The sequence below is a fragment of the Mesoplodon mirus genome (assembly GCF_964341445.2).
Source record: "Mesoplodon mirus genome assembly, chromosome: 7".
NCBI lineage: Eukaryota > Metazoa > Chordata > Mammalia > Artiodactyla > Ziphiidae > Mesoplodon > Mesoplodon mirus.
Window position 1 is genome coordinate 9,353,504 of NC_138983.1, and position 25,046 is coordinate 9,378,549.

General features: G+C 52.5%; 5 protein-coding genes across 21 annotated transcripts; 3 read left to right on the plus strand and 2 right to left on the minus strand.

Annotated features, from left to right (window-relative positions):
• The first annotated feature begins 1,766 nt into the window (after positions 1-1,766).
• Positions 1,767-13,918, plus strand: BSCL2 (BSCL2 lipid droplet biogenesis associated, seipin). Of its 15 annotated transcripts, none has more exons than XR_014294591.1 (12): positions 2,107-2,234; positions 2,797-2,938; positions 4,161-4,304; positions 5,796-6,112; positions 7,941-8,022; positions 10,956-11,099; positions 11,904-12,038; positions 12,226-12,323; positions 12,756-13,109; positions 13,283-13,369; positions 13,465-13,545; positions 13,684-13,738. XR_014294591.1 is itself a non-coding variant. In XM_082627219.1 (11 exons), exons 1-11 carry the CDS (start codon positions 2,191-2,193, stop codon positions 13,824-13,826), a joined length of 1,725 nt encoding a protein of 574 aa, XP_082483345.1. In that variant the 5' UTR covers positions 2,107-2,190; the 3' UTR covers positions 13,827-13,918. The 15 variants fall into 15 exon arrangements, 12 of the variants coding, with proteins under 12 accessions (XP_082483346.1, XP_082483345.1, XP_082483352.1 ...); XR_014294592.1 differs by having other exon boundaries at positions 13,289-13,369; XR_014294593.1 differs by having other exon boundaries at positions 12,756-13,108; positions 13,279-13,369.
• GNG3 (G protein subunit gamma 3) lies at positions 2,229-4,760 on the minus strand. Of its 2 annotated transcripts, XM_082627232.1 has the most exons (4): positions 4,685-4,760; positions 3,481-3,694; positions 2,979-3,078; positions 2,229-2,703 (listed from the first exon to the last, which is right to left on the minus strand). In XM_082627232.1, exons 3-4 carry the CDS (start codon positions 3,075-3,077, stop codon positions 2,575-2,577), a joined length of 228 nt encoding a protein of 75 aa, XP_082483358.1. In that variant the 5' UTR covers position 3,078; positions 3,481-3,694; positions 4,685-4,760; the 3' UTR covers positions 2,229-2,574. The 2 variants fall into 2 exon arrangements, with proteins under 2 accessions (XP_082483358.1, XP_082483357.1); XM_082627231.1 differs by lacking the exons at positions 3,481-3,694; positions 4,685-4,760 and having other exon boundaries at positions 2,979-3,450.
• Positions 13,919-14,226: 308 nt separating the features above from the next.
• On the plus strand, positions 14,227-16,683 carry LRRN4CL (LRRN4 C-terminal like). Its single transcript, XM_082627233.1, has 3 exons — positions 14,227-14,261; positions 14,628-14,732; positions 15,269-16,683. The coding sequence occupies exon 3, from the start codon at positions 15,274-15,276 to the stop codon at positions 15,964-15,966; it is 693 nt and encodes a 230-aa protein (XP_082483359.1). The 5' UTR covers positions 14,227-14,261; positions 14,628-14,732; positions 15,269-15,273; the 3' UTR covers positions 15,967-16,683.
• A 2,832-nt stretch (positions 16,684-19,515) lies between these two features.
• UBXN1 (UBX domain protein 1) lies at positions 19,516-22,106 on the plus strand. Its single transcript, XM_082627818.1, has 10 exons — positions 19,516-19,605; positions 19,706-19,793; positions 19,933-19,986; positions 20,075-20,169; positions 20,267-20,336; positions 20,499-20,690; positions 20,785-20,836; positions 20,953-21,069; positions 21,602-21,794; positions 21,962-22,106. Exons 2-10 carry the CDS (start codon positions 19,735-19,737, stop codon positions 22,009-22,011), a joined length of 882 nt encoding a protein of 293 aa, XP_082483944.1. The 5' UTR covers positions 19,516-19,605; positions 19,706-19,734; the 3' UTR covers positions 22,012-22,106.
• Positions 21,989-24,912, minus strand: UQCC3 (ubiquinol-cytochrome c reductase complex assembly factor 3). Of its 2 annotated transcripts, XR_014294686.1 has the most exons (3): positions 24,499-24,912; positions 24,126-24,408; positions 21,989-22,122 (listed from the first exon to the last, which is right to left on the minus strand). XR_014294686.1 is itself a non-coding variant. In XM_082627824.1 (2 exons), exons 1-2 carry the CDS (start codon positions 24,724-24,726, stop codon positions 24,259-24,261), a joined length of 378 nt encoding a protein of 125 aa, XP_082483950.1. In that variant the 5' UTR covers positions 24,727-24,912; the 3' UTR covers positions 23,081-24,258. The 2 variants fall into 2 exon arrangements, 1 of the variants encoding a protein (XP_082483950.1); XM_082627824.1 differs by lacking the exon at positions 21,989-22,122 and having other exon boundaries at positions 23,081-24,408.
• Between the last annotated feature and the right edge of the window lie 134 nt (positions 24,913-25,046).

The window sequence follows — 25,046 nt, forward strand, 5'->3', positions numbered from 1 at the left end:
GGCTTCCCTGGTGGCGCAGTGGTTGAGAGTCCGCCTGCCGATGCAGGGGATACGGGTTCGTGCCCCGGTCTGGGAGGATCCCACATGCCGCGGAGTGGCTGGGCCCGTGAGCCATGGCCGCTGGGCCTGCGCGTCCGGAGCCTGTGCTCTGCAACGGGAGTGGCCACAGCAGTGAGAGGCCCGCATACCGCAAAAAATAAAAAATAAAAATATAATAACCTAATATCAAGATTACATTTATTGAGCACTTCTGACTTCTTACCAAGTCTGAGCTGATGTGGGCATTTTCAGTTGCCCCTCTGGAATTTGCCCAACACTGTAATACCTTAGGAAAAGAGAAAGATTCTTTTAGTGCCTTCTATGCCCTGCTTGCCATTTACGCATGTTTAGTACAATCGTTGGATATCTGAATGCCTGCCATATGCCAGACACTGACAGGATGCAGTGATTAAACAGACTTGATCCTTAGAGGAGTTTTCAACGGGCATTAAGAAAGAACTAAGCAGGCTCCTGAACACAATGGGGGTAGGTCCCTACTTCAGGAGGGCAGCCAGGTTACTTTCCTTGGTTTCTTCCTCTCTAGGATGAGGGAATTAAATATCTCCAGGACCTATTAGGGCTCAGGAATTCATCGACAGCCGGGAAGCTGCTATTCCTGAAGGTGCCTCAAGTTCACTGGGTACTCCTGGAGCCCGTGGAGACGTCCATAGGAAACTTCAGTTCAGTTCAGTTCCTGGTAGAACCCCCTTTATTCCTTCGGTTTCCTCTCTGTTCCCCTCCCCTGCTGTCTTCCTGTGTGAAGGTGTGGGGAAGCTGGGGGCGATGTGCTGTCTCTAATATAGGTCACCCCCTTCTGCAAGGCAGCCTCTGGCAGCCGACCCTACCCGCAAGTGTATCCCAGGACGAAGCATGACCCAGGCTTGCCCCGGGAAGCATGTATCACTGGGTAGGGGGTGGGGAATCTTGACAACCCATGAGGAGCAGACATCCTGAGACTTACTTTCTCTGCCTTGGCCCTGGTCCCACCTCCGTATGTGTCTTTCTTTCCCTTGGAAGGTAACGGCTTCTGGAAAGGTATTCTGGGGCTTTATAAACCTCCAAGTTTGAGTCCGGGAGGCGCTCATGAGACAAACCTCTGGCCGGGCAGCTTGCTGGACCACTAGAGGGGTGGTAGGCCACCAGGGGCGGGGACACTGCTCCTGGCGGATGTGACAGAAGGGCCCTGAATGGGAAGTGGGAGAATAGCAAACCCCAGTTCTAACAGGAAGCCCAAACTGAGCAACTTCGGGCTTATCCAACTCCTAGGGAGAAGAGGAAGCGACCAAGGGACAGCGCCCCGAGCCGAACGGCGCCGGGCATAGTCCTCACACTTCTGTTTCCGCTCCAAAGGAGTCTATACTAGGCAAGATAACAGAGACCTAGATTCTCTCATAAGATCCACGCGACCGGCGCCTACTGCTGGCGTGCTTGCTGGGACCCCCTTGTCCCATGATCCTTGGCTATAGCCGCCAGTGTGCCTTCACCTGGATCGGGTGGACGTCGGCTTCCGGCCGCCGGGTTGGGTAGGGATGGGTAGGAGTGGGTATCGAGTTGACGAGGGAAGGAGCAGCCATTTTGAGACTGATGAGCACGGGAGGGACCATATTGAGAACTCTGGATGCCTGGGGCCGCCATTTTAAGTATGGGCCCAGCTGAGAAGCCCTGTACGGTGAAACGCGGTGACATGCGGCCGCCATATTTGTGCGGATCCCCCTGGCGGCGGCCATCTTGAATGGAGACCTGCTGTGGGCGTCGCCATCTTAGAAGTAAAACGGTCCCTTCCCAGGAACTGGAACCAAGCTCTTCCCCTCTCACTGGGTACCTCCTGTCTGCGACTGCCCATCGGAATGCCTCCCTAAGTCCACCCCGTTCGGTCTGTTTTCATTTTCACTTGTCTTCATTGCTCTCGTTTGTGTGTGTGTGTGAATGCTCTCCGTAGCCTCTAAGTGTCTGTCTGTAACTTAATTCTTGCACTTGAGACGTTCTCTCATGCCCGCCATCCACCCTAACCCGGTGGATCTCTGATCCTAGACAATGTCGAACCCGCTTTGACTGGCCCTGTTCCCTGGTTATGGCAAGCTTTTCCACCTGCCGCACCCACTCCCTATCCCCCAAGAACGGTAACACAGGACCTGTCCTCTGAGACTCTGGATGACTTTATTCTTCAAATGGCTTTACACTTCCAATAGTTCCAGGTGAGACTGAGAGCAAGCACCCAGCCCATCCCTCTCTCCATTGTCTGAGCGGGTCACAGAGGGAAGCGGGCAGGACGCTGGCAGAGTCTGACAGCCCTTCTGTGGGTGGAGCTAAGGGTGCCCCGAGTCACGGGGTGCTTTGGGTCCGCCTCAGTGGGCGAGGAAATGGGGTCGGCAGATAGGTGAGGGAGGGCCTTGTGCTTCAGCTAACCTCACAGGTCTGGGAAAGGGCTACGGATGGGATGCAGGGACCCTAGGGGGCTCACCACAGTTCCTGACATAAATGAGGAAGGGCCCGGGAGAGGGAAAGGTGAAGAGTTGTGAGGAGGGACAAGGCAGCTCAGAGGAGGGCACAGAAGAATTTCTTCTCCCGGAAAGGGTTCTCCGAAGTGGGCACAGGGGTGATGAGGGGATCCTCACAGGCGTGGGCATCACAATAAGTCATCAGGTCTGCTGCTGCCTTGGACACCTGGGGCACAGCCAGGAGGGGAACTGTTAGCCAGAAACCCTGAAATGGACTGCAGCCTCCCTCCCCAAATGGATAATCTTCTGCCATCTCTAGGGCTCCTCAAGACAGTCTTCTCTTCCCTCATCACCCACAGAGACCTGGGGCCAGCTCTCCTTACAGATCCCAAGACGACTCCTGTGATCTCAGGGAGTCGATGAAAGAAAGCATCTCTTATCCTGAGGTTTGGGAACCTACGGTACAGGCTGCCAACTAATGGGATCCAGGGCCCCACCCACCTTTATCCGGCACAAGCTGGCTTCAATCTTAAGCTGTTCCACCATCTTGCGGGCTTGCCCAATACTCATAGTGCTGTTCACAGGGGTCTCCCCTTTCATCCTGGAGAAAAGAGAGAGCTCAGAGCATGATAGGGGGCCCTGCACAATCTCAGCTGAAGGCCCCCCTCTGTGCTTACTCCTCATCAACCTTTACAAGGCCGGGTCATCTGCCCCAATATTTTACTCCCCTCTTATCCCCAACCTCCGTGGTCTTTCCCATTCCTGTCTTCCTCAGCTAAGGGAATGGAGAAGTGGGATGAGATGCTCCCCAAACTCCTACATGGCCTGGGCCACAGATCATTAAACATATAAATGATTTAAGGCTTCCGAGCCCTCAAGTTATGTGTGTTTCCAGCTCTGAAAACCACAACTAGAAAGAGGCCCGCCCTAATGAGGAGAGTACAGAACCCCCACCTGCCCCCTTGAGCCCCAAAGGGAGAAAAGCAGGATGCTCGCTACTCACCTGAGGCCACGGGCAGCGACAGTCCTGGGGAGAAGGATCGTGGGGTGCACCAAAACCTTCTGCCTGAGATGGGTGCCCCACCTTGCAGGGAGTTGCAGCTGAGAATATCTGACGCAGCAGCAGAAGCAGCTAATACAAAGCCACTGGGGAGGGTCAAGTCAGAGGCCAGTGGAGGGCTGGTCCCAGTTTCTGCAGCTCCAGCACTGGCTGTTACCTGAAAGATGAAGGATGCTAGAAGGAGCTGCTCAGATCCTGGCACATACCAACTGTCTGGCCAGTGGGGGAGCCTGGCTGCTGCCTGCAGCCCCTGTGCACGCCCCCAATGTTACTGTCTCACTACCCGCCCCTCCCCCATTGCAGGCATCCAGAGTCTGTGCTAGAGACCTCCCCAAAGGAGCCGGAAGTAGCTGAGTCCCAGGTAGATTCCCCCCTCAAATGGGGTGGTCTGGACCTGTGACAGCCACTGCAGTGGAGTCAGTACTGACTGCGTGAGACCCTGCTTATTTGAAAATCTGACATCAGCTGGGCAGTCGCCCCCTCCATCCCTCCTCCCTCTACTCTGACACAGCATTTAACACCTGAATCTTCATTTCTCTCCCAGGGACCCTCCGTTCCCCATATCCAGGAAAATGTGATGAGCTACAGGTATCAGCTTCTAGATCACCACTTTAACGTTCTAGCTACAGGTGACTCGAGTGGAAGATCCAGGGACAGCGAGGTCCATCAGGAAGATGTCTAAAGAAATGGCAGACCAAAGAGAAGAAGGAGCAGCTGGGGAAAGAGAGGCATGCAGAGATCAGATCAAAGAATCGGACAAAGACGAGGTAGGGGAGAGTCGGCGGGTGTTTCTGGAAATAGATGGGCTTCCTGGGTGTGTGTGTGTGTATTGGTTTGAGATTGCCTCCCACGTCTGCAGTGTGTTGTGCTTGGTGCTGTGAGATGGACGCAAAGATGTACGCAACACTGATCCTTCTGAGGAATCTTATTTGGGGTGGATAGACATATACAAGAGAGAAAGTGCCACCCGCCAAAACCTAGTCTAGATAATGCGCTGTGGGGACTCTGAGGGAAAGTCTAGTTAGGGTCGGAGGAGGTCGATCACGCATCGTAAAAGCTGGAGACAAAACACGGGCCTGAAATGCTACCGCTCTTGTAAATAGGGGACAGCCAGCCCGCTGGCGCAACGCGCAAGATGCACAGGTACCCGCAGACTGCAACGCTCTCGGGGTGAATGCTCTCTGCCTTGGAAGCCCACAGATCCAAGGAGCTGTGGGCAATGAAAATCAGCGCCAGCTGGATGCCCGCCTCTCCCCCTCTTCAGGGGTTAAATGGCGGAGAGTGAAGGTGTGGGCGGAGGGCCGTGATTGCGGCCTCGAGGGGCGGGCTGAGGGATCCTGCTGACTCATATCTGGAGCATATCTTGGGGCCTGGAGGGAGGCGCCTGTCCCCTTTGGTTTTGGTATCCGGAGGGTAACGGACCGCAGGAACGGACAGTGCCGGGCGCGAGGAGGTAGGAACTTGGCGGCCCGGAAGGCCCCGCCCCCTGCACCGGGCCCCGCCCCGGACGAGCCCCGCCCCCAGTGCTACAAAGGGGGCCGGCGAAAGGGGGAGGGACTTCCCCGGGAGGCGGAAGTGCCTTCTCGCGGTTGCCCAGGCAGCTCGCGGCTGGTGAGTCTGCACCTCTGTGGCGGCCCGCTGGCTGCTTTCCATGTTGCTGCGGTTGGGTGGGGGCTCCGGGCGCCGCGGCCACCGCCGAGCCAGAGGGGGCTGGCGGGGAGCGGCCGTTGGCTGTAGGACGCCCTGCCCGGAGTGGGGCGCGGCCTTGTCTGAGAGCGACTGCAGCTCCAGGAGGAGAGAAGCTCGGTAGGGAATTGTGGCTGCGCTGAGGTTGCTGGCTTTGAGTCCGGCTGTGCGACCTTAGGCAAGTCGCGCGTGCTCTCCGTGCAGCCACCTCGCAGTGTGGAATCGTGTCATCGTGTGTGTAAAACCGCCTTGGAAGAATTTTAAGGTGCTCATCCTCTGTATGTTACGTATTACTATGAATGACTGTCAAGGCGGCTGTCCCAGAATCAGGTGACCCGAGGATGCGTTCAGCTGAGGAACTCTAGCACAGGTGGTGGAGAGAGCACAGTGGAGGAAAGGAAGGGATAATTGGCTGAGAAACGCAATCAATTGGAGAAAGGCCATATGAAACAAAGACTTTGCTATGTCTTGCTATCTCTGGTTCCTCAAAGCCAGTCCGGTAAGCTTGTCCTTTTTGTCCCCACCTCCCCCGTGAAAAGAGCTATTCTTTCCCCTTCTCTGTCTTTTTCCAGGAACGACCAGCTGCTTCATCCCATGGCCAGGGGTGGCGTCCAGGTGGCAGAGCACCTAGGAACTCAAGGCCTGAACCCGGGGCCAGACCCCCTGCACTCCCCATCATGGTCAATGACCCACCAGTACCTGCCTTACTGTGGGCCCAGGAGATGGGCCACGTCCTGGCAGGCCGTGCCCGCAAGCTGCTACTGCAGTTTGGGGTGCTCTTCTGTACCATCCTCCTCCTGCTCTGGGTGTCTGTCTTCCTCTATGGCTCCTTCTACTATTCCTACATGCCGACAGTCAGCCACCTCAGCCCCGTGCATTTCTACTACAGGTGAGAGGGGTCTTCTATCAAAGTAGAGGAATTCAGTGAGAGAATTGCTGCAAGGACCCTTGGAGCTTATTCAGGTCAACCCCCTTATTTACGGAGGAGGACACTTGAGCCCAGTGTGCTTATACTGATTTCTTTTATAGCCCAAGGTTGGGGCAGGTCTGGGCTTGTAGGGCTCTAGGGTCCTAGTCCTGTCTCTGGTTACTGGAACCTGGTTAAAAAGAAGAAAAAAAAAATCCCTCTCCAAGATTGTCATTATGAGGGTCAGTTCAATTTAGGCTGGATCAGACCTCTCTCAGGGCCACTGTAGACTTTTGAGCCAACCCAGCCGCTTGGGTCATCTCAGAACTAATCTGGCCTTCAGTAGAGGAGGTATTATTAGGAAAGCAGTAGTTTGCCTTTTACATTACTTCTTCCCACTCCCGGATAGTCTGCTGCAAGAGAATTTATGGAAACACAGGGTGTCTGGGTACATAAACTCCCAGAGTCCTACTTCTTGCCTTGGGGCCTCAATTCCTTCCCATTTTACAGACCCTGCCAAATTCTCTCCCCTTCTTTTTTTTTTGCTGTACGCGGGCCTCTCACTGTTGCAGCCTCTCCCGTTGCGGAGCACAGGCTCCGGACGCGCAGGCTCAGCGGCCATGGCTCACGGGCCTAGCCGCTCCGCGGCATGTGGGATCTTCCCGGACCAGGGCACGAACCCATGTTCCCTGCATCGGCAGGCGGACTCTCAACCACTGCGCCACCAGGGAAGCCCATCTCCCCTTCTTTTAACAGTGACTACAGGACCAATCAAGAGGTGCTGACAAAGGCACTATTATCAATGGTCCAAAGTTTTGTTTTTTTTTTTTCCCTGTCCTGAGTCCGTGGTCATGAGCTGTAATTTCTAAGGCAGAGCTGCTTAAAGTTTTACTTATTTATTTTATTTTATTTATTTATTTATTGGCTGTGTTGGGTCTTCCGTTGCTGTGCGCTGGCTTTCTCTAGTAGCCAGCAGGGGGCCACTCTTCGTTGCGGTGCGAGGGCTTTTCACTGCAGTGGCTTCTCTTGTTGTGGAGCACAGGATCTAGGCACGCAAGCCTCAGTAGTTGTGGCACACGGACTTCAGTAGTTGTGGCTCACGGGCTCAAGAGCGCAGGCTCAGCAGTTGTGGCACACTGGCTCAGTTGCTCCGCGGCATGTGGAATCCTCCCGGACCAGGGCTCGAACCCGTGTCCCCTGCATTAGCAGGCGGACTCCTAACCACTGCGCCACCAGGGAAGCCCTGCTTAAACTTTGAAGAGGCACGATGGCCTGGCCCCTGGCCCAGGTTCAGCTTATGAAAGCTATGGCCCTTCCTGCCATAAAAACCTATATGTATGGCCATGTGCAGTTTTGCCTACAATTCAAAGGGTTCGTGAGCCTCTTAAAGATCATCTGTGGATCCCTTTGGAAGAGTTTTCTCAAACTAGGCCCCAGACCAGAACTCCTAAATCAGAATCTGGAGGAGTGGGACCCAGGGATTTGCATTTTTAGCAGCTCCCCAGGTGAGTCTTTAGAAACACTTAAGTCCGAAACTATTCAACTAAGTGTCCATAGGTTCCCATTTAAGAATGTCTGCCCTAATGCAAGGAAATAAATGGAAGTAGCAGGAAGAGAACTAAAGACTCATTCTGTTGTCTTGAATCTCCTGGCTGCATTTCCTCTCCATCTCTGTCTATAACAGAGAAGCGTGCCCATTCTGGGAGAAGGGATGGGGGATAGGAGAGGGAGCCCTAGGGGCCAAGGAGGTGTGTGGACAAGTCAGGCAGACTCTATAACTTAGCAGAGTATCATCCCCATTCTCATTTAGGACCGACTGTGATTCCTCCGCCTCCGTACTCTGCTCCTTCCCTGTTGCCAATGTCTCACTGGCTAAGGCTGGACGTGATCGGGTGAGTATGGGAGCTGAAGAGAGGTTTCATTAGAGCTTTGATGACTTGAAACAGGAAGGCTTGAGAAAGACCTGGATGTCAGGGACCGAGTAATAGAGACTAAAAGGAAGGCTTTCAAGGAAAGGGAGGTTAAAGAAAAATGAAAGTCCAAATGAATTGTGTGGATTATTCTTTCCTCCTTCTTAAATTGTTTCAGCCAGGCCATATCTACTAGATAAGATGTAGTTTAGATCTAAGTGAACCTAAATGAACAGATCAGCTATCTCACAGAACTAGGATGGAATCCACCCAAGAGTTTTGAAAGTATGTTAAATTATGAAACTGTTGGCAGATATGTGTAACCTGCCATTACAAAGGGTACTGTGCCAGAGGACTGGCCAAATGCCAGTATGCCTTCAACAAACCTGGAAACCCTGGGGAATGCAGAATGGGAATGCATCCTTCTCTATTAGGCAAGCTGCTGGAGGCTCTGAAAAAGGGTAGGATCCCAGAACACTTCAGAAGGACCTTGGAGGATCAAGAGCATTTCTGATCACCAGAGTTTTTTGAGTTGTCAGCAATGTAATGAGAAGTCATCAGAAATCAGACTAATTAAGAGTTTAAATACCATTTGAAAATGATTTTTCAAAAATTATACTTGGGAGGATACTGACCTAAAGATAAAAAACACAGGATAGAAATAAATGGTCACTCTGAAGGGAGGAGTGCAAGCTGTAGAGTCTGGGGCCCCCTGGGGTTGACAATACAAATAACCTGGGAGACCGTGTATCCTGTATCCTGTGAAATCTTCCAGTTTACTGCCAGGGTAACACTATCCAGAAAGCTTACCAGGTGGGATGAGTGGATCCCAAATGGAGATTTCAAAGTGGTGAAGTGGGGAAGGGAATTCCCTGGCGGTCCAGTCGTTAGGACTCCACACTTTCACTGCCGAGGGTCCAGGTTCAGTTGCTGGTGGGGGGGGGGGACTAAGATCCTGCAAGCTTCACAGTGTGGCCAAAAAAAAAAAAGTGGTGAAGTGGAATGTTGGGCATTGCAAGACAGAGGATTATCATTTTAGTTCTGCTACTCAGGAAAGTAACTTGGAGATTATTATAGAATGTTCTGTGAAAACATTGGTTCAATGTGTTTTTGTAGCTTAATAATAATAATAATAAATGGAATATATTGAGGGGAATAGAAACAAAGCCACAGTACATTTGCCCCTGGGATGCTGCATGCATTTATGTGGCTGCCCATTATAGATCATAATGGTTGGTGCTGCAAGGAGCCTGAAACAATCGGGTACCAGGCTGCTGGATGAGGAAGGAATGGAAGGATGAAGGGTGAGGCCCAAGTCCCTGATAATTAAAGCAGATTGATCATTTCATTCACTTCTAGTGAACATTTTTGAATGAATGCATGAAATAATGGGTCTACTCTGTGTGTAACACCTTGTTTAGAAATAGAAGATGTGGTCCTGCTTTCAAGGAGCTCACAGGATTGACAGAAATCTATACATTGCATTAAGTAGCAAAGATGCAGATTCTGCATTTCAAAAGAATTTGTGAAGAATTAGACAGGTGTGAGACTATGGAGATGGTGAGGCTCAAAGTGGGCCTTTTAAGGAAGGGTGAATACTGTGTGGGAATGGAGGAGAGGGAGAACCTGCCCATCAGGCAGACAAATGCGAACAAAGGCAGGACTCATTCACAAGATTCTGGTATTAGATTTTGTGGATGCCCTTGGAAGAGATTACATAATTATTGGTTTAAAAAGAAAAAAAAATATATAAAAATCTTTATTGAGGTATAATTCACGTAGTGTACAAGTCACCATTCAAAATGTACAGTTCAGTCGTTTTTAGTATATTCAGAGTTGAGCAACCATCACCATAATCAATTTTAGAACATTTTCATCACCCCAGAAAGAAACCCATACCCACTACCTAGCAGTCACTCCCAATTTCCCTCCTGCCCACCCAGAGAACTACATATTTTAATGTTTCAAGGAATTCAGTGAAGCAACTGGCTTAGATTCATCTGGCCTCTACAGGGGGGTAGGAATCTCATGGAATCCATTTTTGTCAAGGCGTAATTCAGACCGAAAATAAGAATCTGTATAAAGAAAGACTTCGATCAGTGTTTTTTTCACCTATTACCCTATGGATAAAATGCTCAAAGTACCCTCATAGCCATATCTAGATTTTGGAGCTAGTACACTATTAGGGTTAGGGGAAAGTTTTTTTCAACTTCTTTTTTTTTTTTAATCCACTCCCTCTTTGGGTAAAACCAGAAGCTTTACCATCACCCCTGTGATCCTTATGTATCACCCTGAGGGGGTCATGCATAGGACAAGCGTAGCTGAATATAGGATTAGAGGAATATAGGAACAGTCAGGAAAAACTAGGGTATGTTTGGTGGCACATCTTTAACCTTTTGAGGTTAATCCCAGTGAAGAAGCCTTCCTGCTGTGAGTCTCAGGGTTCTACCAACAGATCCAAGATAAAGGACCCAAAATGACATAAGATGGTCTTGAGTGACAGTGACTGTGTGACAGCTGGCTAGGGAGATGGTGAGCACTTCTGGCACTCGGTTAATTAATAATGTAAGTGAAGGTAGGCTGGGTCCGGGGGGATGGCCTCACGGGGACAGAGAGACCTGAGTCACAGATGGCCCAGTTGGCAACATGACGGTTCACTTTTGGAAAAGAAATGTGACACAGCCTTTCTCGAATAGACTGATTCAGTAGAGCAGACAGGATACTGAAGATCTCAGAAGTGGGAGGGATCCAGCCACCAGAAGGGGGCAGCACTTTCTTGGGACCAGAGAGACTGAGAGACCTGTTTTGAGAGCGGAGGGTTGTGGCAGAGTGTTTGGAGGGGAAGGGGGGAGGTGGTACAGGGGCAGCGCAATTAAAAAAAATTTTTTTTAAAGAGATGGGGCTACCTTGGGCAGGTGCTGATGTATGGACAGCCGTACCGCGTTACCTTAGAGCTTGAGCTGCCAGAGTCTCCTGTGAATCAAGATTTGGGCATGTTCTTGGTCACCATTTCATGCTACACCAGAGGCGGCCGAATCATCTCCACCTCTTCACGCTCCGTGAGTGTTCATTCCTGGCCTGTCTAGGAGGGTGTGGAGAATGATGACACATGTCAGAGTATCTGGGTGGGGCTTCAGGAGAAAACATCCCAGCTCTGAAGTCACAGACACATCAGGATAGGCAAGAGGTGTCCGTTTACCACACCAGACAAACACCCCCTAACATCTGATGAGCATGTCCAGCTTTGGGGTAAAGTCTGAAGAGTGGAGCCACCCTGCAAACAGGGGCTTCTTTGGAGCCAGGCAAGCCTGGCCTCGAATCCTCGCTCAGAAACATGCCAGCTGAGGGGCAATTTACTTAAGCCCTTAGTTATGAAGTCCTATAAGTGAATATAGTAGTAACTCCCTCATAACAAGACTAGTTTGGATCCAATGAGGAAATGGTGTTCAATAAATGTTAGACTCCATTCTTAATTATCAACAGAACCATATCATGAAGCAGATCCCCGAATGTCCACATGGGGGAAAAGGCTTCAGATGGTACACTGGAACATACAGTCTGTTCTGGATTATAGAGCCATTTGGGGGGAAGGTAGATCAGAGACAGTGTGGGGCTTCACCTAGGAGGGTTTCTTAGAAAAGGGGGCTTTGTTGTATGGGGATAGAGACACGCGGCCGGCTAGGGTGGGGCAGGGATGTCATTCAAGTGTTTGCAATGGTTGGGTCAAGACTTGGGTTTTGGGGGCGTGGTAGGAAGTGAAAGTGAGGGAGCAGGGACCGGGGAAGAAGCAGCCTTCCTAGCCTGCTCAGGGGTGGTGGAGGGGTGGGCGCCTGTCCCCAGCCTCTCCCTCCTGGCCCTGGCAGGTGATGCTGCATTACCGCTCAAACCTGCTCCAGATGCTTGACACCCTGGTCTTCTCTAGCCTCCTGCTGTTTGGCTTTGCAGAGCAGAAGCAGGTCCTGGAGGTGGAGCTGTACCCAGAATACAGGGAGAACTCGGTAAGGGGGGAAGGAGGACTAGGACACAGCCCGCCCCACGAGCCCAGGATTTTACCTGAGGAGCTTCTGGGCTCGGTCAGGAGGGACAGCAGTGGAGGCTGGAAGCGGGCCTCAGACTGGCCTGGTAAGAGTGACAGCGGGAGGATCCTGGCCTGATGGGCTGCCACCACTGCCCACCCGCCTGCAGTATGTGCCGACCACCGGAGCCATTATCGAGATCCACAGCAAGCGCGTCCAGCTGTACGGAGCCTACCTCCGCATCCACGCCCACTTCACTGGGCTCAGGTGAGGAAGCGCCGACGCGGCCTGGGCAGCTCTCGTGGGGCTGTCCTTAAGTGAAGAGGGTCCTAAGCAGAGGCAACGGGTTTTACGGGTTTTACTTAGGCCACAGATTCTCAACCCTGGCTGCACATCAGCATATCAGGTCCCTGGGGAACTTTAGAAAAATACTGATGCCTGAGCCCCACCCCAAGACCAGGATTTGTTAGGGTCATAACAGGCCGTCAGACTTTTTGAAAGCACCCCAGGGAAAGGTCATGTGCAGTCAGTGTTGAGAACTACTCTCTTGAGCACATCGGCTCAGTGGGTGGGAGGCAGGGGATGCAGCCCAGCTCTAGCCAAACTGGTGAATCACCCTAGAAGTTATTTCTGGGAAATGAGAAGGCTGGTACTCCCTGGCAGCTGCTACTTCCCTCCTGTCTCTGCTTCCTGCTTCAGGTACCTGCTGTACAACTTCCCGATGACCTGCGCCTTCGTTGGTGTCGCCAGCAACTTCACCTTCCTCAGCGTCATCGTGCTCTTCAGCTACATGCAGTGGGTGTGGCGGGGCATCTGGCCCCGACACCGCCTCTCTCTGCAGGTCGCAAAGGACCCCTTTCCTGTCCCCCTCACGATCCTTCTTTGGGGAGTGGGCAGGAGCATGTTGGGGGCTGGGGCTGAAGGGCCCTCCCTGATCACCGGTGAGGGAAGGCGGTCCTTGCTGCTCAGGAGTTCCCCCCCTACAGGTAAACATCCGAAACAGAGACAGGTCCCGCAAGGAAGTCCAGCGGAGGATCCCTGCCCATCAGCCAGGTAAAGGTGATGGCTGGGGGCTGGGTGAGGAGGCTCCTGCGCCGTCCAGTATGAGGCTTTAGGTGCTCATATACCAAGCTGAAGGTCAAGGGAAAGGCTGAATGGGGTGAAGTTGGCACTGCCATCCAGGTGCACCTGCCCTAGCCCTGCCCTGTCCTCTACCCCCTTTGGAGGCACAGGGCCCCAAGGCCAGGAGGAGTCCGCTCAGCTGTCACCCATTACAGAGGATAGTGAGAGCCGTGCGGGTCCCTCGGAGCCAGGTAAGGTGCAGCAGCCCGGCCTCCTTCCTGACTCCTCTCAGCCCTCCCCTTCAGCCTCCTCCAGACTGACCTCTGCCCTCCCCCTGGGGCTGCAGAAGGCCAGCTGTCTGAGGAGGAGAAACCAGATCAACAGCCCCTGAGTGGCGAGGAGGAGCTAGAGCCCGAGGCCAGTGACGGTGAGGGGCACTCTGCAGCGGGACCTGGGTGGACTGGGGTTGGCCTGTGGCTAGGGAGAAGACCACGTTGGGTGGGGGCAGGAGCCCCTGCTCTGGAATTTCCCATTTGGGATTTTGTTTCCCCTTCCCCTGGCCCAGGTTCAGGCTCCTGGGAAGATGCAGCTCTGCTGACGGAGGCCAACCTGCCTGTTTCTGCCCCTGCCCTTGCCCCGGAGACCGTGGGCAGGTCTGAACCCTCCACAGGCACTGTCCGACAGCGCCCCATTTGCTCTAGTTCCTGAAGAGAATAGGGCAGAGTCCCCACACTCCAGCCCTCCCCACCCCCGATCCCTTTCCCTTTCCGGGGCTCCCCTAATAAACTCTTTTCATGCCAGCTGCCTCCCTGACTCTGAAGTGGATTCAGGGCCTTTTGAAAACGTGATGTTCCCCAGGCATCCCCCACCCCGATTGGAGGAGGTTGTCTTGTCAGGGGCTACCGATGGGGAAGACCTCCAGACCCTGGACTATTTCAGGCACAGCTGTTTCCATTCATCAGCCTAGGATGTCCAAGGAGCGAAAACCTGCCCACTCCATCCATGTGACTCTCATCTCCCTCTGGGGAGGGGGATAGCTTAGGGCGGGTCTGGAAAGCTGGGATACATCATTCTGGCCTCTGTACCCCTCCCTTTCTCAGTCCATTGGGAGGCAGAAGACAGGAAATGACTGCCATGGATGTGGTATGATTTTTTACTGAAACAGCATTTTGTAGCCCAGGCCCCATGCTGTCCACAGCTGTTTTTCTCTCTGATACCAGCCAGGTGGCCCTGTCCTTTGTGTTCCCCTCCTCACCCCCTCACATGACTTCAGCCTTTGGATTCTCAGCTCCTGGCTGCTTTCCACATTCCACTGCTCTTTCAGAACCCAGGCATCCTGGCCTCCAGCTGAAACCGCTGCATGTGGCTTCCCCCACCCCTGGCCCCGTGACTCAGGCCCTCTGAAGGGACCAGCCCTCTTCTTGGCACTCACCGGGGAGGGGGGCAGGGGAAGGGGGGCCAGGTGGTGACATCACAGTTGAGGGGTATAAAAACCTTGAGCCAAAGCAGAATTGAAATTGAAGACACTGAGAAAACCTGACTGCATAGCCTGTGCTCCTGGGGACCTCTTAGGACCCTCGGCCTGCTACTCACTGCATCAAGGCCTACCCACTGGTAAGGTGCTGCTTGTGAATCAGGGAGGTGGGGGGCAGGCAGGGACCAGGACTTTGATAGGTGGGGAGGGAGGGTTCCAGGGCCTCTGTGTCCCATCTCTTCTCCTTTCTCACTTCCATCTCCTTTCTGGGTTTCTGCATGTGTCGTTGACTGATTGATACTTATTTTACTTAGATGGTGTCTCTGGGTGGCAGCTGGGAACTATTTCACCTCCCTTCCCCAGGCTGCGTAAATCATTTACTCCTCCCCTCAGCACTCAGTTTATTCATTAACTGTTTCTCGTGCTTCACGCATTGCTGGTCGCACACTTCTCTCTGTCGGGTCAGACATTTTATTCTTTTTCGCCCAAAACTAGGCACATAGGCTGTTCAGAAGTTGGATGACAAAGGGGTGTATTGTCTCATTTCCACCTCCTTCCTGTTCTCCTCTTAGTTCCCGGTCGTGTTTCCCTGTCTCTAGAGCTTTTGTTGAGGGAGGGGAGCCTGCAAGGTGTGACGGCTGGCCGGCCTTCACCCTTCCCCCTCCTTCCCTTCCAGACCCCATGCCGGGCTCTCCCCGCCTTCTGTGGCTCCTGGCTGTCACCTTCTCCTTGGTTCCCAGAGCGCAGCCCTTGGCGGGAGACTCGGAAGAAGAAGAGCAAGATGAGACACCTTTGCCGGCTGTCCCCTGTGACTACGACCGCTGCCGCCACCTGCAGGTGCCCTGCCAGGAGCTGCAGAGGGCCGGCCCGACGACGTGCCTGTGCCCCGGCCTCTCCAGCGCCGCGCAGCCGCCCGACCCGCCACGCCTGGGGGAAGTGCGCATGGAGGCCGAGGCGGGCCGCGCCGTGGTGCACTGGTGCGCCCCCTTCTCCCCGGTCCACCAGTACTGGCTGCTGCTTTGGGAAGGCGCCGGGGCTCCGCAGAAGGGGCCCCCCCTCAACTCGACGGTCCGCCGAGCGGAGCTGAAGGGCCTGAAGCCCGGGGGCGCATACGTCGTCTGCGTGGTGGCCGCCAACGCGGCCGGGGAGAGCAGCGCGCCCGGGGCCGAGGGCCTCGACGGCGCGGGCGGCCCCGCCTTCGGGCCCTGCGGCCGGCTGACCGTGCTGCCAAGGCCGCTCACGCTGCTGCACGGGGCCGTGGGCGTGGGCTCGGCGCTGGCCCTGCTCAGCTGCTCCGCCCTGGTCTGGCACTTCTGCCTGCGCGAGCGCTGGGGCTGCCCCCGCCGAGGCCGCCCGAGCGGTGCGGGACTCTGAGGCCGCCCAGGGGCCTCTCCGGCCAAACTAAGCCCTGCGCCCCTTCCGGGGGAGGTGGCGGCCCCGGCAGACGGAGGGATGGAAGGCCGGGCGCTGGGCCCCCACTGAGTCGTTTCAGGCTCCAGACTTCCCACTCTGCCCCGAACTTAGGTTTAGGAATAGAGAAGGTCGGCAAATTTTTTCTTAAGGGACCAGAATAATTTAGGCTTTGTGGTTCCAGGGGATAAAATCGAAGATATCATGTAGTTCTTACACAACCATGTAACCATTTAAAAATGTAAAAATCATTCTTAGCTCTTGGGCCTTACAAGTCAGGCCCTGGCCAGATTCGGCCCGTTGACTACGGTTAGTCTACTTCTGTCGTACAGCCTCAAAAGGGCCCTGCCACTATGGGTGGCTTCCATGGGGTTTTGAGAATAAGCTGCTGCGGGATGGGAGTTTGGGGCTAGAGACCACTCCTTCTCCTTCTGCCTTTTTGTTTAGATAGTGAGGATGCGCACCGAGTTAGAATCCACCTGTGTCTGAGGCGGCTGGAAATAAATGACTGACATGGGGTGGAGAAGAGAAGGACTGCCCAAGCTGCTGTCTGGGACAAGCTTGCGGTTTTGCTAGTAAAAATATAATAATAATAATACAATAATAACAAAGGATTCCCCCTCCCCCATTTGTGTTTATTGTATATTCACTGTAACAACATTAAAGGAGATGTAAAAGGAAGACATTTTCCATTTTCATGATCCTTTTCAATTCCCTGTCCACACACCGATGTTTTGGAGTAGTATACATACTTTCGAGTTTATTTTTAAATTAACTGGATGTAGAAAAGTCGAAGTTGCTACACAGTTTATTCCTCACTTTTACTGATCTTATAACCTTTTTTTAAATTACAAAAGTAACACACAAATTTCAGTACTGAAGAGGATAAAATGAAAGTTCCCTCCTCCTCAAGAGGTGATTGCCTGTAGCAGAGCAAATTTTTCTCTAAGCAATGCAAATATTTTTTTTCATTCTCTCTCTATATACATATATATATATGTATATATATATATTATTTATTTTATTTTATTTTATTTTGCGGTACGCGGGCCTCTCACTGCTGTGGGCTCTCCCGTTGCGGAGCACAGGCTCCGGACGCGCAGGCCCAGCGGCCATGGCTCACGGGCCCAGCCGCTCTGCGGCATGAGGGATCTTCCCGGACTGGGGCACGAACCAGTGTCCCCTGCATCGGCAGGTGGACTCTCAACCACTGTGCCACCAGGGAAGCCCTCATTCAATATATTATGGATAATGTTCCATGTTGGTAAATCACAGCCTTCTTAGTTATGTGAAAGGCATAACTTCCCATTGGAGGATGCTCCTTAACTGACAATAGCCTTGGCTCTTTGTTAGAACATTTGTCTTCAGCGTCTGCTATGGACATCCTTGTTTGTCTGTGTATCCTCACATGTTTGTGTATTTCCATAGGGTACTTACCTGGAAGTAGGTGAGAGAGGCAGTACTATACAATTTAATTATTATTCTATTATTGGAACTCTAGAATAAATTTAGAACACATTTGTTATTGAGAATACACTCACCACGTTGCCGTGAATACTTTGTCTTTTTAATCTGATTTCTGTATTTCCTCAGCATTTATTCATTTACAAATAGTGAGGGCCTACTATCTCACTTTTTTGTTCTGTTTTTTTTTTCCGTACTTTTTCTTCCCTACTGTCTATTAAAGACGCGCTTTACATGCATTCGTACTTAATCTCTATCACAATCGTTCTAAGAGATGGTGTCACCTTTTCACAGATGAGAAGTTTGAGGTTCTAAATGGTTTGAAGCTATTCAGTACAAGTAAGGAGGTGAATTAGGATTTCTCGACACAAGTTGCCCAACTCCAAAGCTGATGATCTTCATTCCACTGCAGAGAGGCAGCACAGCCTACCGGTTCCAGCACGCACACTGCATGGGTTTGAATCCTAGCTCTGCGACCTTCGGTAAATTATCTCATCTTTCTGTGTCTGTTTCCTGTGACTAATAATAGTATCTACAGCATATGGATTGTTGTGATGATTAAATATGAATTAACCATATAAAATTATTTAGTGCATATATTATCAATATCAGCAACTTATTATTCTGCCTCCTAAAAAACATTTAAAGTGAGCTTTAACTTAAGGGACCTAACAGCCTAGGTAGTGGCGGCGGGCTAAGTAATCAACAAGACTACACACCAGGGGGACAAATGCTAATGGAGTAAATACCGGGGCTGGGAGGTGGAGAGGGGGTGGTCAAGGCAGGCTTCCCTTAGAAAGCAAACCCAGGGACTTCCCTGGTGGTCCAGTGGTTAAGATTCCGCGCTTCCACAGCAGGGGGCGCAGGTTTGATCCCTGGGGACCTAAGATCCCACATGCGGTGCGGCCAAAAAAAAAAAAAAAGGAAAGAAAAAAAAAGAAAGCAAACCCAGGGTGCAGTCCGAAAAACGAATGGGAGTTAACCAAGCCCACAGAAGAGGCAGGACATCCCAGACACAGAGGGACGAGTATGTGCAAAGGCCGGGAGGAGGGAGAGTTTTGCAATCTGCACAAGTTACCCACCCTCAAGTGGTGAGAGATGAGCTCCACACCAACTACCAACATTTACATAGTATAGTCTTGCCAGGCACCTAAGGTTGGTGCTATTGTTATCCTCACTTTACAGATGGGACATTAACAAAAGAAAGGGTAGGAAGAGGGAAGAGATATGGGAACATATGTATATGTAGAACTGATTCACTTTGTTATAAAGCAGAAACTAACACACCATTGTAAAGCAATTATACTCCAATAAAGATGTAAAAAAAAAAAAAAAAAAAAAAAAAAAAAAAAAAAAAAAAAAAGAAAGGGGCCTCCCTGGTGGCGCAGTGGTTGAGAGTCCGCCTGCCGATGCAGGGGATACGGGTTCGTGCCCCGGTCTGGGAGGATCCCATATGCCGCGGAGCGGCTGGGCCCGTGAGCCATGGCCGCTGAGCCTGCGCGTCCGGAGCCTGTGCTCCGCAGCGGGAGAGGCCACAACAGTGAGAGGCCCGCGTACGGAAAAAAAAAAAAAAAAAAAAAAAAAAAAAAAAAGAAAGAAAGAAAGGGTAGGAGGAAGCCAGACTACCAGCATTTAAGTTTCGTCCTAGGTGACTGAGGGGTCATGGAGAAGCCTTAATCAGGGGGGTGATGACAGGATCAGTTATTGTGTTTTGCAAAGATCCCTTTGGCAGTCGCGCGGAGGACAGCTCAATTGCCGGAGAGGATGAGCAGGTCAAAGGGTGCGCACATTTCTATGGCTCCTGATAAACACTGCTAAATAATTTTCCAACCGGTTGCACTAAGGGGCCATATCGAGAGCTGTCTTGATTCGCCCAAGGGTTTCAGGGCGGCATCGCCCTTCTACACCGCTGCGGGGCACCCGGGCTTGGGCGGGGGAATGTGAGCTGCCTCCCGGGCCGCTACTCCCACGCCCCGCCTGTCCCCTCAGAGCCAGGTCCTGGCAGCCGGGCCAGGCCTGTGTTTTCTGGCTCTCTGCGGCACCCGTCCACGTCCGCCTCCACGTGACCCAAACAGATTCGGGCACTTCCGCTTCCTCTAGCCTTTCTTCTCGTCGGTGTCCAGGGCCGGTCCGGAGCCAGTAAGTGAGGCGAGCGTCCGGCTGGGGCCGCTGGGGGCGGTTGTGCGCGCCGGCGGGGGACGCCCCACGCTGACCCCTCCGGCCGTCTCGCTCCCTCCAGGTCCCCGCGGAAGCGGCGGTGGCGGCGTCATGGCGGAGCTGACGGCTCTGGAGAGTCTCATCGAGATGGGCTTCCCCAGGGGACGCGCGTAAGGGAGCCCCCTAACACCCGTCCGCGGGGGTCGCCGACCTGTCCAGGCCTTTACCCCTGCCTGGCCTCAGGCTCTACGCCCCAGCCTGACCATCGCCATGGCTCGTGGGCGCTATTCACGGTGTTTCTGCCCCCAGGGAGAAGGCTCTGGCCCTCACAGGGAACCAGGGCATCGAGGCTGCGATGGACTGGTGAGCGCTCAGACCGGGTAGCAGGGGACTGGGGACTCCTACGAGGGGCAGCCTGAACATTAATCTCCCTCCCGACTTTCCCTGCCAGGTTGATGGAGCATGAAGATGACCCAGACGTGGACGAGCCACTAGCGACCCCCCTTGGACATATCCTGGGACGGGAACCCACACCCACTGAGCAAGGTGGCCCTGAAAGTCCTGACGGAGGGACCCAATGTGATTATTCAGGAGGGCCTGAGGAGGAGGATGACGGCTAATAATACCGATTGCTTGTTTGTAGGACCTGGGTCTGTTGTGGGAGAAAGCAAACCCATTTTGACTGAAGAGGAAAGACAGGAACAGACTAAGAGGTATGAAGAACAAGCTCACATTTCTGAGGCTCATCCTCCACCTCTCCCCAGAGGTGTTTTGGGACTGTGTTCCCGGATTCTGTTTTCTGAATCCCTTGTTAATAAACACACCTTCCCAATTTATGTCCATTTCTCTTAAACTCTTTCCTCTCTGCAATAAAGGATGTTGGAGCTGGTGGCCCAAAAGCAGCGGGAGCGTGAAGAAAGAGAGGAGCGGGAGGCACTGGAACGGGAACGGCAGCGCAGGAGACAAGGGCAAGAGTTGTCAGCTGCCCGACAGCGGCTACAGGAAGATGAGATGCGCCGGGCTGCTGAGGAGCGGAGGAGGGAAAAGGCTGAAGAGTTAGCAGCCAGGTCTGGGTGCTGGGGGTGTTGGCTAAGAGATGAGAAAGGAATCAAGATTTGCTTTGTCAGTGTCTGACCTACTTTCGTTCCGTCTGCATTCCAGACAAAGAGTCCGAGAAAAGATCGAAAGGGACAAAGCAGAGAGAGCCAAGAAGGTAGGTGATTGGGTACATACTGAGGGTAATGAAGTAGGGAGACTAGTAAATCCCCTTTTCTAGCTTCAGAGGGAAAGGTTGGGCTTAGTGCCTGATTGTTTAACTTTGTCCTCCAGTATGGTGGTCATGTGGGTTCTCAGCCATGCCCACCAACAACAGAGCCAGGCCCTGTTCCCTCCTCTCCCAGCAAGGAGCCTCCCACGAAGCGAGAGTATGACCAGTGTCGCATACAGGTACTGATTCTGATTCCTGTCTTGCTCCTGGGACCCTTGGTTGGCTTGTAAGGCACCCAGCCCAGCCCAGAGCTTTTTTCAGTCATGTTCCCTTTGCCAAACCTCTCCCATCTTTGTAAATGACTTTTGAAATCCTACCTCCTCTGCTCTTAGGAAAGATATCGAATTTTACTTGCCCCAGTCTTATATAAATCTATCTCTCTTTCTTATTCAGCAGTTAACTTCTTACTTGTTCATCATATTTTCATTTGGCTTATTATACAGCTATTTGCATGATGTGGTACCTATCCAGATATTTTGTGTAATCTTGTCTTTGTTTTCCTTAAATTGTGAGGGAGCTAGGAGTCTCTCTTTTCAGTGTTCAGTAAAGCCAAGCCTAAGTGGTTGTTCATTAGGTGCTTTAATAGTAATTATGATGGTTCAGTCTCTCTAAGAGGAAGAAGAAGCCAACTTTGCTCTTTTTCTTTTCCTTACCTGGGCACTTCACTCAGTTTTGACACTCACAATTCTGTATTTCTGTCTTGCCTTCCAGGTCAGGCTGCCAGATGGGAGCTCACTGACCCAGACATTCCGGGCACGGGAACAGCTGGCAGCTGTGAGGCTCTATGTGGAGCTCCACCGTGGGGAGGAGCTAGGAGGGGGCCAGGACCCTGTGCAGTTGCTTAGTGGCTTCCCCCGGCGGGCCTTCTCAGAGGCTGACATGGAGCGGCCTCTGCAGGAGCTGGGTATGACACGTGGGACCTGAAACCAGGAGAGGGATACGGGACATGCCTGAGAAAGGAAGGGGTGCAAAGAAGGGACTTTGTGGAGATAATGTGAGGCCAGGAATTTGGGGCGGGGGGAGGGCAAAAAGCAGATCTTTTGGTTCAAACCTGTTTCGTTCCATCTTCAGGACTTGTGCCTTCTGCTGTCCTCATTGTGGCCAAGAAATGTCCCGGCTGAGAGGCCTTTATCCCACCATCCTTCTCTGACCTTTCTTCATCTTTGATAAAGCACTGACATCACCTTCCTAATAAATAGACCCTCTGAGTTCTGTATGTGACTGACTCCTTCCTGAATGGCCGGGAGGGACAAAAGGAAGGCTTTTAGAATAGACCCTATGCTTCCTCTTAAATTTCCACGGGAGACTTGTTTCTAATCTCTGGGTCTGATGAGTTGCTTGGGAGGTTGAAGGGGAGAGGTGCTGGAGTGTGGGGTGTACGTTGGATAGCATCTTTTGCTCCTATGGGAAAGGCAGTACCTAAGCCTGAAATCCTTAGTAGCTATGTGCCTTGACTTCTTTAATTAAACCTAGTTTCTTCTTTAGTAAAACAGGGATAATAGTGCCTGTTAATTGGGGTTGTGGGGGCTTACGTAATGCTGATGTCAGGTGCTTTGGCACCGTGCCTGGCACCTGGTAAGTCCCCAGTTAAGTATTAGCTACTAGAAGGGTAGTTTTTAAAATGTGGCCATTCACAGTGAGAGGAGCCCTAGTGTGACCTTCACAACTGCATCTCTTCTGCACTAAAAACTATTGAGTACTTAATATATACCACACAGTTTTAAGTGCTTTGTATGTATTAACTGAGATATGAAGGCAGTATTATCTAGCTGTAGGTACAATGATTCCATTTTAGAGACTGGGACACCAAAGCACATGACTTGTCCAAACTGACACAGCTAGCAAGTAGCAGAACCTGGACACATCTCTGGGGAGCCTGACTCTAGGGCTCAGGCTCTGAACTGCCGAGCTCCCCTTGTGCTGCTGCTGCTCCCCTCATTCTCGTGCTCCTCAGACAGCTGCTGACCTCCCTCCTCTCATACCCCGACTAGGAAAGAGGCCACAAGTAAACCGTAAAGATCGCACATGACAAATGTGCTCAGCTTACGACTTCACCATCTAGTAGCTGAAAACTGCACCAATGCTCATATCTGGGTTTACACCTCAGTGTTACCAAGCTTTATTTAGTGTGTTCCGGCTTTATTTAATACAAGCAGCCCCACCCCCGGCCCCCGCCTCCCATCCCCCATCAATTGCAATCTTGTTTGGAACCACAGGACATAAAATAGACAAAAGGGGAGTGAATTGGATGACTTCGCTGTAGGGCGGCCACCCCACTGATAGCTTTATCTCATCCCATCAGTGGCATCGCCAATGGATCCTATGACGGATTCAGAAATTGAAAACCACTACAGTGAAAACCTTGTGGGAGGAAAACCCCAGTGCATTTAGTGAGAGGCTGCCCTGTGCCTGGCACTGCACTTTACATTCCTAAGTTCACCTTTTTACAACTCTCAAGATAATTGTCACCACTTATTTATTTATTTATTTATTTATCTGCACCAGGTCTTAGTTGCAGCACTATGGATCTTCGGTGCAGCATATGGGATCTCTTAGTTGTGGCATGTGGACTCTTGTTGCAGTACCTGGGATCTAGTTCCCTGACCAGGGATTGAACCAGGGCCCCCTGCATTGGGAGCACGGAGTCTTAGCCACTGGACCACCAGGAAAGTCCCAATTATCACCTTTTATGGAACAGGGCTAAGGCTCAGAGGTTAAAAACATGCTGGAGTTGAAACAAGATCTGACTCAAAGCACACTCCTTTTACCGCTCCTACCACGGTGGCCTCCAAAGGTTAAATTAAGGTCACAGAAGGCATTATGGCACATGTTAATTGCTAGAAGCCCCTCTCCAACCTCATTCGAAGGACAGGCACCCAGGGTGTCCTCTATGGGTATTTACTGCACAAGAGTTTCCAGGATAACATCACTTGGTTATCCCCGAAAGTACACTCACGCAAACCACGTGACCTGACGTGTGTTTTGAAAACGTGGTCGCTCTGCCTATAGGGCTTCAGCGTCACATGAGGGGCGGGGCAGGCGGGAGCTGCACTCAACCCGCCCTCAGTACTGACCCCCATAACACTCTAGGCTTTTATGGGCGTCCAGCCGCAGCGCTCACTCTCTGGATGGAGGAACATGATTTATTGGTTCCTTCAGTTAGCCACATCCGATGCCCTGGCCCAAGACGTGGACGTTAAAACGCAGTGCAGGGTTTGGGGGGAAACGTGCTCACCCGGCGGCAGCTCCCCAGGTCCCGAAGAGGTCTGCGCGTGTCTGGACTCCCCGCCGGCCCACAGAGGAGTAAGGCCGGATCGGGCTCCTGCGCTGCAGCGGAGGTCCCGGCGCGCACGGGGGCACGTCTGGCCTTAGGCTGACTTCCCGCCGTCGCCACTCATCCAGTTCTTTCTCCAGGCGACGTTCTCTTGCGTGGCCGCTGCCTCCTGCAGAGTGGCCAGAAGTAGCTGTTTGGTCCTGGCCACCTCGTCCCTGCGCTGCGGGTCCTGCTCCGGCATCTCCTGCGGGCAGGAAGGGAGGTTCGTAGTCCGGGCTACCAGCCTGCGGTTCTCCGCCCGCTCGCCCCACCTCGGCCTCCCAACTGCTCACACCTTCAGCATCGCCTGCTTCTGCTGCTCTCCCGGGGTCACGAGGACAAAGAGCGCGGTGCCCACGCCAGCCCCCGCGCCCAGCACTGCGCCCGCGATCAGCGCTTTGCGCAGGGTCTCCATGGCCGACCGCGCGACCAGCGAGGCGCCCTCCGGAGCCTCCGGTAGCCTAGCAAGGCCGCCGCGACGTCTCAATCTGCGCAGGCTAGAACGCCTCACACAGGAAACCATAGAGACGGGGCCGGGCTAGAGAGGGCCGGGCTAGAGAGGGCCTGGCCAGAGAAACGTTTCGAAGCTAGAGCGCCTGGGTGTTAAGATGAGGTTTAGCAGAGGAGGTTGACCACGTCAAGAGGTGTTGGCACCCAGGGCCGAGCGTGGGGCCCCTTGTCATGAAATCCCGAAGAGGATTGCTAAGGGGAGAGTAAGTGTCTTCATTGTTGCTGTGAGTTTTACAATTGCCCAGCTCCGGAATGTCCTGATCAATAGAGGGTCAGGGCTGTGCTCTGTAGTTTCCTACAATTACTTGTGCTTTTCCAATACAGTACATAAGG

Bases quoted from the DNA above. Each gene is read 5' to 3' on its own strand.
- LRRN4CL (XM_082627233.1), top strand. From the start codon at position 15,274: ATGCCGGGCTCTCCCCGCCTTCTGTGGCTCCTGGCTGTCACCTTCTCC.
- BSCL2 (XM_082627219.1), top strand. From the start codon at position 2,191: ATGACTTTATTCTTCAAATGGCTTTACACTTCCAATAGTTCCAG. The intron at 8,023-10,955 runs GTGAGTATGGGA...TACCTTGGGCAG, and splicing joins CTAAGGCTGGACGTGATCGG to GTGCTGATGTATGGACAGCC. The intron at 12,039-12,225 runs GTAAGGGGGGAA...ACCCGCCTGCAG, and splicing joins CAGAATACAGGGAGAACTCG to TATGTGCCGACCACCGGAGC.
- UQCC3 (XM_082627824.1), bottom strand. From the start codon at position 24,726: ATGGTTTCCTGTGTGAGGCGTTCTAGCCTGCGCAGATTGAGACGTCGC. The intron at 24,409-24,498 runs GTGTGAGCAGTT...TCCTGCCCGCAG, and splicing joins AGAAGCAGGCGATGCTGAAG to GAGATGCCGGAGCAGGACCC.
- UBXN1 (XM_082627818.1), top strand. From the start codon at position 19,735: ATGGCGGAGCTGACGGCTCTGGAGAGTCTCATCGAGATGGGCTTCCCC. The intron at 20,691-20,784 runs GTCTGGGTGCTG...TCTGCATTCCAG, and splicing joins GCTGAAGAGTTAGCAGCCAG to ACAAAGAGTCCGAGAAAAGA. The intron at 20,837-20,952 runs GTAGGTGATTGG...TTTGTCCTCCAG, and splicing joins AAGCAGAGAGAGCCAAGAAG to TATGGTGGTCATGTGGGTTC.
- GNG3 (XM_082627231.1), bottom strand. From the start codon at position 3,161: ATGAGGAGTAAGCACAGAGGGGGGCCTTCAGCTGAGATTGTGCAGGGC. The intron at 2,704-2,978 runs GTGGGTGGGGCC...GCTGTGCCCCAG, and splicing joins CCAGCTTGTGCCGGATAAAG to GTGTCCAAGGCAGCAGCAGA.